Below are 13,834 nucleotides of genomic sequence, written 5' to 3'. Positions count from 1 at the left end.
GAAATCCATAGATTAAGGCCTAATGAATTTACTTATATGAACTGTAACTCAGTAAAATCTCTGAAATTGCTGCATGTTGCGTTTTATATTTTTGTTCAGTATATATTCCCCTGCTCTTTACTCGGTTAGTCTCAGTAGATTTCTAGACGGAGACGTGGTATGTTTGTTAAACAAAAAGAGGGGAAGCTGAATATTTTCATCTCTATATCACAACGATTCACTTTTCATCAGCTAGCTAGCCCAGTCTGTAGCCAGAATGACAACCTATTCCCTGTGTAGTGCACACCTTTTGACCTTATGGGCCCTGGTCAAAAGTAGTGCACTACATATGGAATAGGGTGCCACTTTGAACACATATATAGAGACTGTGTATGACTCAAGCAGGATTAGCAGACGCTGGGCACTACAGGGAACACCAGAGCTCTAACTTTCTGGCATAATTATTTCTTGAAAACGTATGATACAAAGATGTATGTACAGTATGATGTTTTTACAACTTAATTTGGTCTCTAGAGGGTTTGTTTGAGGCACATTTTGTTTTGATGATGTAATCACTCCTTTGAGATGTGAGTCAGATTTGACCTACGCATTGGTGCTGCCGTCTGTCTAAACACACCTACACTATCCCTGTTGGTGCAGAGGACCTGGAGTGTGTGTATATGCACGTGTGTGAGGGCAGCAGGGGCTCGTCATACATATCCTGCTATCTGTGTCATCTCGTAGTCTGAGTGGATGTGGAGCCAACACAGCTCACGGCACTGTACGGTTCTCTCTCCCACACGCACAGACACTCACTTGATTCATTAAGACAGGAGACTCTTTTTACAAGCTGGAAAGCCCATGGCTTTTAGATCTTTATAGTCTCTCTCTCTCTCTCAATTCAATTCAAGGGGCTTTACTGGCATGGGAAACATATGTTTACATTGCCAAAGCAAGTGAAATGGATAAATAAAAGTGAAATAAACAATCAAAGTGAACAGTAAATATTACACTCACACAAGTTCCAAAAGAATAAAGACATTTCAAAATGTCATGTCTATGTACAGTGTTGTAACGATGTGCAAATAGTTCAAGTACAAAAGGGAAAATAAATCGACATGAATATATATATATTTACAATGGTGTTTGTTCTTCACTGGTTGCCTTTTTCTTGTGGTAACAGGTCATACATCTGGCTGCGTTGATGCCACACTGTGGTATAGATATGGGAGTTTATTAAAATTTGATTTGTTTTTGAGTTCTTTGTGGGTCTGTGTGATCTGAGGGAAATATGTCTCTCTAATATGGTCATACATTTGGCAGGTGGTTAGTTTCCACCTCATTTTGTGGGCAGTGTGCACATAGGCTGTCATCTCTCTAGAGCCAGGTCTGCCTACGGCAGCCTCTCTCAATAGCAAGGCTATGCTCACTGAGTGTACATAGTCAAAGCTTTCCTCCATTTTGGGTCAGTCACAGTGGTCAGGTGTTCTGTCACTGTGTACTCTCTGTTTAGGGCCAAATAGCATTCTAGTTTGCTCTGTTTTTGTGTTAATTATTTCTGATGTGTCAAGTAATTATCTTTTTGTTTTCTCATGATTTGGTTGGGTCTAATTGTGTTGCTGTCCTGGGGCTCTGTGGGGTATGTTTGATGTTTTTAACAATGCGCCAGGACGAGCTTGCTTAGGGGACTCTTCTCCAGGTTCATCTCTCTGTAGGTGATGGCTTTGTTATGGAAGGTTTGAGAATTGCTTCCTTTTAAGTGGTTGTAGAATTTAATGGCTCATTTCTGGATTTTGATCATTAGCGGGTATTGGGCATAATTCTGCTCTGCATGCATTATTTGGTGTTTTACGTTGTACACGGAGGATATTTTGCTGAATTTTGCATGCAGTCTCAATTTGGTGTTTGTCCCATTTTGTGAATTCTTGGTTGTTGAGCGGACACCAGACCTCACAACCATAAAGGGCAATGGGTTCTATAACTGATTCAAGTATTTTTATCCAGATCCTAATTGGTATGTCAAATGTTATGTTCCTTTTGATGGCACAGAAGGCCCCTGGAATTTGTATTTGTAGTCCAGGCAACTGGACCTATTTTTGGAACACCATTATTTTTGTCTTACTAAGATTTACTGTCAGGACCCAGGTCTGACAGAATCTGTGCAGAAGATCTAGGTGCTGCTGTAGGCCCTCCATGGTTAGGGACAGAAGCAAACAATAGACATTTGACTTCAGATTCTAGTAGGGTGAGGCCGGGTGCTGCAGACTGTTCTAGTGCTCTCTCTCTCTAACAGTGTGAGAGCTGGAGGGGAAAGAAGAGTGGCTTGACCAATACCCTTTCAGAGAGCGACTGTACTCACATTCTGTCTGTCACCAGTCAGGTGGGCGAACTCCACCATCTGGTTCCCAAACTGGCTGAAAATCTGGACAAACTCCTGGAAGGTGCTCACTCTCTCCAGCTGCTCCAAGGTTACTAGCACCTGGGAAAATCAGGAACACTATTACAGTAACTACAGCTGGGAAGATCAGAAACACTATTACAGTAACTACAGCTGGGAAGATCAGGAACACTATTACAGTAACTACAGCTGGGAAGATCAGGAACACTATTACAGTAACTAGATGGGAAGATCAGGAACACTATTACAGTAACTAGATGGGAAAATCAGGAACACTATTACAGTAACTACAGCTGAGAAGATCAGGAACACTATTACAGTAACTAGATGGGAAGATCAGGAACACTATTACAGTAACTAGATGGGAAGATCAGGAACACTATTACAGTAACTACAGCTGAGAAGATCAGGAACACTATTACAGTAACTACAGCTGAGAAGATCAGGAACACTATTACAGTAACTAGATGGGAAGATCAGGAACACTATTACAGTAACTAGATGGGAAGATCAGGAACACTATTACAGTAACTACAGCTGGGACGATCAGAAACACTATTACAGTAACTAGATGGGAAGATCAGGAACACTATTACAGTAACTAGATGGGAAGATCAGGAACACTATTACAGTAACTACAGCTGGGACGATCAGAAACACTATTACAGTAACTAGATGGGAAGATCAGGAACACTATTACAGTAACTACAGCTGGCAAGATCAGGAACACTATTACAGTAACTAGATGGGAAGATCAGGAACACTATTACAGTAACTAGATGGGAAGATCAGGAACACTATTACAGTAACTAGATGGGAAGATCAGGAACACTATTACAGTAACTACAGCTGGCAAGATCAGGAACACTATTACAGTAACTAGATGGGACGATCAGAAACACTATTACAGTAACTAGATGGGAAGATCAGGAACACTATTACAGTAACTACCACTGACTCCCACACATTACACATAACAACTCTGACTTAAACATCAAATATTATACACAGAATTCAAAGATGGCAACTGCTTTCTGCCCGAACCAGGTCTTGAGAGATGGACTAAAGGTGCTGTGAGAGAGGATGCTACATTGATGTGTGTGTCAATGGGGTTCTAGATACAGAACAAGGCAGCAAAGCAAATTGTTATGCAGACTCAATGTGGGCCTCGTCATACAAGTGATGGCCATCACATTCACTTTCCACGCTTTCAAGCCAAAGTGTTCAGTAGACCAGCTTGTCATGACTGACTGACTTTAACAACATAGAGGACCTGTCTGTAGAAACAGGAAAAGGTCATTGTGACAGAAAGTGGAATTGTGTCCCATTCGTCTGGTGAACGGGGTGAGAGATGGAGCGAGGGACAGGAAGGAGGATTGATGGTCATGCCTCCATTTCTCAAGAGTTATCACTATGGACCTGAGGCTGGGTGGCACTTGAGATACCAATCAAATCACAGTGATTTACCCAATCACCTTTACTGTTCACACTGGAACACACAATGTGGGGTAAGGGGTGACCTGCGATTTCTCTGCAAAAGGGACGGAGTAAATGTTGTGTGTGTGTTACTTAATGACATGATTTTTATATTGTCATACCGGCCTCTCATTTGCGTATTACAGTTCATATAAGGAAATCAGTCGATTTAAATAAATTCATTAGCCCCTAATCTATGGATTTTACGACTGGGCAGGGGCGCACCCAGGCCCACCCACTGGGGCGCTAGGCCCAGCCAAATCAGAATGGGTTTTTCCCCACAAAAGTGCTTTATTACAGATAGAAATACTCCTCAGTTTCATCAGCTGTCCGGGTAGCTGGTCTCAGACGATCCCACAGGTGAAGAAGCTGGATGTGGAGGTCCTGGGCTGGCGTGGTTACATGTGGTCTGTGGTTGTGAGGCTGGTTGGACGTACTGCCAAATTCTCTAAAACGTCGTTGGAGGCGGCTAGAGAAATGAACATTACATTCTATGGCAACAGCTCTGGTGGACATTACTGCAGTCAGCATGCCAATTGCACGCTCCCTCAAAACTTGAGAGTTCTGTGGCATTGTGTTGGGTGACAAAACTGCACTTTTTAGAGTGGCCTTTTATTGTCCTCAGGATAAGGTGCACCTGTGAATTATCGTGGTGTTCACAATCAGCTTCTTGATATGCCACACCTGTCAGGTGGATGGATTATCTTGGCAAAGGAAATATGTGTGCCCAAAATTTGAGAGAAATAAGCTTCTTGTGCGTACAGAACATTTCTGGCATCTTTTATTTCAGCTCATGAAACATGGGACCAATACGTTACGTTGCATTTATATTTGAATAACCATCCTGTGGCTATTTCCTAATAACCCGGTATAAGGTATACCGTCTTAGCCAAATACAGTGCCTTGCAAAATAATTCATCCCCCATGGTGTTTTTCCTATTTTGTTGCATTACAACCGGTAATTTAAATTGATTTTTATTTGGATTTCATGTAATGGACATACACAAAATAGTCCAAATTGGTGAAGTGAAATTTTAAAAATAACCTGTTTCAAAAAAAAAAAAGTGGTGCGTGCATATGTATTCACCCCCTTTGCTATGAAGCCCCTAAATAAGAACTGGTGCAACTAATTACCTTCAGAAGTCACATAATTAGTTAAATAAAGTCCACCTGTGTGCAATCTAAGTGTCACATGATCTGTCACATGATTTCAGTATATTTACACCTGTTCTGAAAGGCCCCAGAGTCTGCAACAGCACTAAGCAAGGGCCACCCACCACCAAGCAAGCAGCACCATGAAGACCAAGGAGCTCTCCAAACAGGTCAGGGACAAAGTTGTGGAGAAGTACAGATCAGGGTTGGGTTATAAAAAAATATCAGAAACTTTGAACATCTCACAGAGCACCATTAAATCCATTATTAAAAAATGCAAAGAATATGGCACCACAACAAACCTGCCAAGAGAAGGCCGCCAACCAAAACTCATGGACTAGGCAAGGACGGGATTAATCAGAGAGGCAACAAAGAGACCAAAGATAACCCTGAAGGAGCAGCAAAGCTCCACAGCGGAGATTGGAGTATCTGTCCATAGAACCACTTTAAGCCGTACACTCCACAGAGCTGGGCTTTACGGAAGAGTGGCCAGAAAAAAAGCCATTGCTTAAAGAAAAAAATAAGCAAACACGTTTTGTGTTCACCAAAAGGCATGTGGGAGACTCCCCAAACATATGGAAGAAGGTACTCTGGTTAGATGAGACTAAAATTGAGCTTTTTGGCCATCAAGGAAAACGCTATGTCTGGCGCAAACCCAACACCTCATCACCCTGAGAACACCATCCCCACAGTGAAGCATGGTGGTGGCAGCATCATGCTGTGGGGATGTTTTTCATCGGTAGGGACTGGGAAATGGGTCAGAATTGAAGGAATGATGGATGGCGCTAAATACAGGGAAATTCTTGAGGGAAACCTGTTTCAGTCTTCCAGAGATTTGAGACTGGGACGGAGGTTCACCTTCCAGCAAGACAATGACCCTAAGCATACTGCTAAAGCAACACTCGAGTGGTTTAAAGTAAAATGTTTGAATGTCTTGGAATAGCCAAGGCAAAGCCCAGACCTCATTCCAATTGAAAATCTGTGGTATGACTTAAAACCCATCCAACTTGAAGGAGCTGGAGCAGTTTTTCCTTGAAGAATGGGCAAAAATCCCAGTGGCTAGATGTGCCAAGCTTATAGAGACATACCCCAAGAGACTTGCAGCTGTAATTGCTGCATAAGGTGGCTCTACAAAGTATTGACTTTGGGGGGGGGGGGGGGGGGGGGGGGGGGGGGATAGTTACGTGCGCTCAAGTTTTCAGTTTTTTTCTTATTATTTTCTTGCATCTTCAAAGTGGTGGGCATGTTGTGTAAATAAAAAATGGTACAAATCCCCAACAAATCTATTTTAATTCCAGGTCGTAAGGCAACAAAACACAAAAAATGCCAAGGGGGGTGAATACTTTCGCAAGCCACTGTGCATACCTTGATAATATGCTACCAGTAATCTCTGTATTGCATTTAGATACAACTTGGTTTGACCTGACATGCATCGCCCAACAAAGATGTATGGTTTGACCTGACATGCATCGCCCAACAAAGATACATGGTTTGGCCTGACGTTGCATCGCCCAACAAAGATACATGGTTTGACCTGACATGCATCAACCAACAAAGATACATGGTTTGACCTGACATGCATCGCCCAACAAAGATACATGGTTTGACCTGACATGCATCGCCCAACAAAGATACATGGTTTGACCTGACATGCATCAACCAACAAAGATACATGGTTTGACCTGACGTTGCATCGCCCAACAAAGATGCATGGTTTGACCTGACATGCATCAACCAACAAAGATACATGGTTTGACCTGACATGCATCGCCCAACAAAGATGCATGGTTTGACCTGACATGCATCGCCCAACAAAGATACATGGTTTGACCTGACATGCATCGCCCAACAAAGATACATGGTTTGACCTGACATGCATCACCCAACAAAGATGCATGGTTTGACCTGACATGCATCACCCAACAAAGATGCATGGGTTTGACCTGACATGCATCACCCAACAAAGATGCATGGTTTGACCTTTATTTTTATTTTTTTATTTCACCTTTATTTAACCAGGTAGGCTAGTTGAGAACAAGTTCTCATTTACAACTGCGACCTGGCCAAGATAAAGCAAAGCAGTCCGACACAAACAACAACACAGAGTTACACATGGAATAAACAAACATACAGTAAATATTACAATAGTAAAAGTCTATATTCAGTGTGTGCAAATGAGGTAGGATAAGGGACGTAAGGCAATAAATAGGCCATTGTGGCGAAATAATTACAATATAGCAATTAAACACAGGAGTGATAGATGTGCTGAAGATGAGTGCAAGTAGAGATACTGGGGTGCAAAGGAGCAAAATAAATAACAGTATGGGGATGAGGTTGTTGGATGGGCTTTTTACAGATGGGCTATGTACAGGTGCAGTGATCTGCTCTGACAGCTGGTGCTTAAAGTTAGTGAGGGAGATATGAGTCTCCAGCTTCAGGGATTTTTGCAGTTCGTTCCAGTCATTGGCAACAGAGAACTGGAAGGAAAGGCGGCCAAAGGAGGATATGGCTTTGGGGGTGACCAGTGAAATATACCTGCTGGAGAGCGTGCGTGCTGCTATGGTGACCAGTGAGCTGAGATAAGGCAGGGCTTTACCTAGCAAAGACTTATAGATGACCTGGAGCCAGTGGGTTTGGCGACGATTATGAAGCGAGGGCCAGCCAACGAAAGCGTACAGGTCGCAGTGGTGGGTAGTATATGGGGCTTTGGTGAAAAAACGGATGGCACTGTGATACACTGCATCCAGTTTGTTGAGTAGAGTGTTGGAGGCTATTTTGTAAATGACATCGCCGAAGTCAAGGATCGGTAGGATAGTCAGTTTTACGAGGGTATGTTTGGCAGCATGAGTGAAGGATGCTTTGTTGTGAAATAGGAAGCCGATTCTAGATTTAATTTTGGATTGGAGATGCTTAATGTGAGTCTGGAAGGAGAGTTTACAGTCTAACCAGACACCTAGGTATTTGTAGTTGTACACATATTCTAAGTCAGAACCGTCCATGCTGGACGTGCAGGCAGGTGTGGGCAGCGATTGGTTGAAGAGCATGCATTTAGTTTTACTTGCATTTAAGAGCAGTTGGAGGCCACGGAAGGAGAGTTATGGCATTGAAACTCGTCTGGAGGTTAGTTAACAGTGTCCAAAGAAGGGCCAGAAGTATACAGAATGGTGTCGTCTGCGTAGAGGTGGAACAGAGAATCACCAGCAGCAAGAGGGACATCATTGTGGTATACAGAGAAGAGAGTCGGCCCGAGAATTGAACCCTGTGGCACCCCCATAGAGACTGCCAGAGGTCCGGACAACAGGCCCTCCGATTTGACACACTAAACTCTGTCTGAGAAGTAGTTGGTGAACCAGGCGAGGCAGTCATTTGAGAATCCAAGGCTGTTGAGTCTGCCGATAAGAATGTGGTGATTGACAGAGTCAAAAGCCTTGGCCAGGTCGAAGAATACAGCTGCACAGTATTGTCTCTTATCGATGGCGGTTATGATATCGTTTAGGACCTTGAGCATGGCTGAGGTGCACCCATGACCAGCTCGGAAACCAGATTGCATAGCGGAGAAGGTACGGTGGGATTCGAAATGGTCTGTTTGTTAACTTGGCTTTCGAAGACCTTAGACAGGCAGGGTAGGATAGATATATCACCCAACAAAGATACATGGTTTGACCTGACATGCATCAACCAACAAAGTCAGCTGATGCATAATGCATCAAACCTGTCACACCTCAGACCCCCCAAAAACATAATCCATTATATAATGCTGTGATCCATCCATCTGGAGCAGTGTGTGTGTGTGTGTGTGTGTGTGTGTGTGTGTGTGTGTGTGTGTGTGAGAGAGAGAGAGATATTGTGAGTATGATGGTGTGTGTGTGTGTGCGCGTGCACATGTGTGCATGTGTGCGTCAGAGGCTTGGTCTGTCTCTCGAAGGGTAATAAGTAGTGACATCCTGCCGGCCAGGCAGAAGAGCTATGCTGTTATCAGACATAGACAGGGTTCAAAATTAAATTGTGTTTGCCAGTAATGGGAGCAGCCCCGTCGCCCGTCTGTCCAAACAGGCCTTACTTGACTAGACGGGATTAGGCCCTTACCCCCCCAGGACCCTGTGTGTAAGTGTGAGTACATCCTCTTCCTGAAAGCACCAGGTAGAGAAATGCTAAATGTGCTTCTTCCATTATCTCCAGAGCAGCAGAGGATGGAGTTCTCCTGTACTATATCATGGAGCTCTGATAAGATCTGAAAGACTGGATGGAGTCGCCAGTGCTGGGCATTTGTGTCTTTGTGTGTGTATTATATCAGTGAAGGCTCCTTAGAGGAGGAAGGGAAGGACAATCCTCCTCAGTGAATTTCATAAAAATAGTGAAACAAAAAAAGTCAATTTATAGACAACACTATACTAAATATATTCACGTTCAACAAATACTTGATTAAAACACACCATTTTGCAATGAAGGTCTACAGTAGCCTCAACAGCACTCTGTAGGGTAGCACCATGGTGTAGCCGGAGGACAGCTAGTTTACGCCCTCCACTGGGTACATTGATTTCAATATAAAACCTAAACGTGGTTCTCACCCCATTCCATAGACTTACACAGTAATTATGACAACTTCCGGAGGACGTCCTCCAACCTATCAGAGCTCTTGCAGCATGAACTGGCATGCTGTCCACCCAATCAAAGCACAAGCTACAATTAGCTAGCACTGCAGTACATACCAAGTGGTGAGTAGTTGACTCAAAGAGAGAGAAAGAAACAAGGAGAGAGCTATATATTTCATATATTTTTCACTTAGCTAGCAAATGCAGCCATCTAGTTTAGCCTACTCAAACACCTGGCTTAAACAGAGACGGATGCTATGTTACCTAGCTGGCTATGGCTATCCAATACTGGAACTCTGGTAAGCTTTTGGTTTTATTAATTTATTGCCCCCGGGGCCCATGGGTGTAACTGCTAAACTGCTTGTAGTGGGGTTACTAATTGTAGTGGGGTTACTAATTGTAGTGGGGGTACTAATTGTAGTGGGGTTACTAATGTATTAGTTGTAGTAGATATGTTGACTTGATGTTAGCTAATATGGTGACAATGATGTAAGCTGTGTGTAGCGGTTATGATATGAAGGTTTGGCTTGGAAAGTTTTTTTTTGCCTGGTCACAGACAGCTGATGTGTTGTGCATTTAAGTCCACAAGCGAATGGAAAAGGTGAGAGCGCGTAGATGCGAGAAGGAATTATCCGAACGATCAAAGGGATCATGCTGTTTGTATGTGGCTGCTATGAAAGTAAACGGTGTTTGCGTGTGATCAGGGGTGTATTTATTCTACCGATTCTGTTGAAACACATTTCTTTAACGGAAGCAAACGGAACGGGGGGTAAGCAAACGGAACGGGGGGTAAGCAAACGGAACGGGGGGTAAACATACCTGAAGTTGTCCAATAGAAAGTTTTGTTTGCAACTGTCGACAAATGATTACACCCTCGATCAGCTAGATGCAGGTAAGATTGTGCATGGAGGTATTGAATGTGTCAATGTCTGTCACCTTGATTACTCAAATTTCTCTCGACTTGTGCACCTACATTGTAAATATTCATTCATAGGCTAGATTGTAGCAACCCCGTGATGGGTATAGGGAACACGTGACTCATGTAGTAGCCTAAACCTATTGATCTTACATTAAGCTGGGTGAATGGAATATGAATGACACTCATCCAATATGCTGTAATGGAAATAAGGCCATCCTCATAAACAAAATCATATTAATTGTCCTGCCTCATCTTAAAAAGATGGCACAGACTGCCACTGGTGGGTTTGTGTGTGTGTCTACTTTGTTCTGTGTGTCTGTGCGCATCTATGGCCCTATATCGAAATGTATATTGTGTCTATGGTGTGCATGCATCCCACTGTGTGGTCGGAATCGGTACCTACTTTGTTGCGTGAGGTGATGATCTGTTTGATGACGACGCGGTCTGCGAGGACCAGGACTTTGGTGACGGAGGAGAGGAGCATGCGGGCGGCCTTCACCATGCCTGTCCTGTTACTGAACACTGTCTTGCGTCCGTCCACAAGGGTGGCCACCGGCATCCCAACATCTGTCAGCTTGGCTATGGCATCCCCTAGGACAAAAAGGACAAAAGGAGGTAGAGAATGATGGTGATGATGGTGGGGGTGATGATGAGGATCAAATCTATAGGAATTTTCAGCATACAAACACCATACAACATTTTCAGAGGTACCATGTAAATTATCACTGTATCTCCATTTTCTAATACTTGGTCAAACTGCTTCACAGTGATAACTGTGTTTCCAAACAACCCTGCCGGAGAGCTCTTCATTTAGTGTTTCATGGAAACCCCATTATCCAAAAATGTGTTCAAAAAAGTGACATCCAGAATTCAGCTTCGGTTTGTTTGAGATGTTTAGCTAGCTAAAGCCCCTTTGGTTCCCTTCCCATGGTTGGTGCCCACCCTCCTGTCAGTCAACAGCAGCACCATGAACCCCAGAAGGAACATCTCATCCTGGACAGGGAGGCTGGCACACAGGGATTTCTTTCAGCCCGGTGGAACTGCAGCAATGTGATGCCAGCCAATGCCAGGGCCCAATTTACAGGCCCTCTGAGAGGCATGACCAGGCCATTTCAATCTAAGTGGCTGGTACACTGGAGGGTCGAAGTTCGTTCACGAAACTCCAAAAACAACCCTAGGTGGGCGAAGGAAAAAGGCTAAAAAAGGAAAATGAACACACAAATATTTAAGCACCATAACAGTCTCAGGCAGTAGAGAGAGAAGGAGGGCGAAGAGAGAGAGAGAGGGAGAAGAGAGAGGAAGGAAGGAAGGAGAAGAGAGAGAGGAAGGAGAAGAGAGGGAGGAAGGAGAAGAGAGAGAGGGAGGAAGGAGAAGAGAGAGAGAGGGAGGAAGGAGAAGAGAGAGAGAGGGAGGAAGGAGAAGAGAGAGAGAGGGAGGAAGGAGAAGAGAGAGAGAGGGAGGAAGGAGAAGAGAGAGAGGGAGGAGGGAGAAGAGAGAGAGAGAGAAGAGAGAGAGAGGGAGGAGGGAGGAGAGAGAGACTTGAATTATGTTGGATACATGGTTGGCCTCCTTATTTGGGTTGGCTTGCATTCCAAAAGGAAGTGTACTGATTGCATCCGACAGCCCCTTGTCGATGCCAGAATGCCCCAAACCAGCTGAAACATTCAGCCTGGCTCACAAAGAATGCTGCTGAACCCCAGAATAGGCTCCGGAATAAGCATGGAGCATGGTGATGTTATGCCAGAATCCCCCTCCATCAAATCACATTTTATTGGTCACATACACATGGTTAGCAGATGTTAATGCGAGTGTAGCAAAATGTGTGTGCTTCTAGTTCCTACAGTGCAGAAATATCTAACAAGTAATCTAACAATTCCCAACAACTATTTAATACACACAAATATAAAGGGGTGAATGAGAATATGTACACATAAATATATGGATGAGCGATGGCCAAGCGGCAAAGGCAAGGTGCAATAGATGGTATAAAATACAGTATATACATATGAGTAATGTAAGATACGTAAACATTATTAAAGTGGCATTATTTAAAGTGGCATTATTTGAAGTGACATTGTTTGAAGTGACATTGTTTGAAGTGACATTGTTTGAAGTGACTAGTGATCCATTTATTAAAGTGGCCAGTGATTTGGTCTCAGTGTAGGCAGCATCCTCTGAGTTAGTGATAGCTGTTTAACAGTCTGATGGCCTTGAGATAGAAGCTGTTTTTCAGTCTCTCGGTTCCAGCTTTGATGCACCTGTACTGACCTCGTCTTCTGGATGGTAGTGGTGTGAACAGGCAGTGGCTCGGGTGGTTGTTGTCCTTGATGATCTTTTTGGCCTTTCTGTGACATCGGGTGCTGTAGGTGTCATGGAGGGCAGATAGTTTGCCTCCGGTGATGCGTTGTGCAGACCTCACTACCCTCTGGAGAGCCTTGGGGTTGTGGGCAGTGCAATTGCCTTACTGTGACACTAAGCTATGATACAGCCCGACAGGATGCTCTCGATTGTGCATCTGTAAAAGTCTGTGTTTTAGGTGACAAGCCAAATTTTTTCAGCCTCCTGAGCTTGAAGAGGCGCTGTTGTGCCTTCTTCACCACACTGTGTGTGGGTGGACTATTTCAATTTGTCTGTGATGTGTACACCGAGGAACTTTCCATCTTCTCCACTGCTGTCCCTTCGATGTGGATAGGGGGGTGCTCTCTCTACTGTTTCCTGAAATCCACAATCATCTCCTTTGTTTTGTTGACGTGAGAAGTTGTTTTCCTGACACCACACTCCGAGTGCCCTCACCTCCTCCCTGTAGGCTGTCTCGTCGTTGTTGGTAATGAAGCCCACTACTGTTGTGTCGTCTGCAAACTTGATGATTGAGTTTGGAGGTGTGCATGGCCACACAGTCGTGGGTGAATAGGGAGTACAGGAGGTGGCTGAGCATGCACCCTTGTGGGGCCCCAGTGTTGAGGGTCAGCAAAGTGGAGATGTTTCCTACCTTCACCACCTGGGGCGGCCCGTCAAAGTCCATGACCCAATTGCACAGGGCAGGGTTGAGATCCAGGGCCTCCAGCTTGATGATGAGCTTGGAGGGTCCTATGGTGTTGAATGCTGAGCTGTAGTCAATGAACAGCATTCTTACATAGGTATTCCTCTTGTCCAGATGGGATAGGGCAGTATGCAGTGTGATGGCGATTGCATCGTCTGTGGACGCAGTCCTTGTTAGCGGGCCGCGACGGTGGCACTGTATTATCCTCAAAGCGGACAAAGAAGGTGTTTAGTTTGTCTGGAAGCCTGACGGTGTATGTGACGTGGCTGGTTTTGTTT

At 44.2% G+C, this 13,834-nt stretch overlaps 1 protein-coding gene across 5 annotated transcripts in view; it reads right to left on the bottom strand.

The window, feature by feature from the left end:
• Nucleotides 1–13,834, bottom strand: part of LOC115174042 (alpha-catulin) — a 93,675-nt gene that overhangs the window by 25,650 nt on the left and 54,191 nt on the right. For 4 of the 5 annotated variants that reach the window (XM_029732656.1, XM_029732658.1, XM_029732657.1 and 1 more), the window contains exons 3-4: nucleotides 10,920–11,107; nucleotides 2,339–2,458 (exon numbers count right to left, since the gene is read on the bottom strand). In XM_029732656.1, the coding sequence (XP_029588516.1) occupies nucleotides 2,339–2,458; nucleotides 10,920–11,107 (308 nt within the window). The remainder of the gene's footprint in view (nucleotides 1–2,338; nucleotides 2,459–10,919; nucleotides 11,108–13,834) is intronic. The other variant, XM_029732659.1, reaches the window with a different exon arrangement.

Source organism: Salmo trutta, chromosome 34 (assembly GCF_901001165.1).
Source record: "Salmo trutta chromosome 34, fSalTru1.1, whole genome shotgun sequence".
In the NCBI taxonomy this organism is placed as follows: domain Eukaryota; kingdom Metazoa; phylum Chordata; class Actinopteri; order Salmoniformes; family Salmonidae; genus Salmo; species Salmo trutta.
Note: the sequence above shows the minus strand (reverse complement) of the source record. Positions and strands in the feature narration are given on the sequence as shown.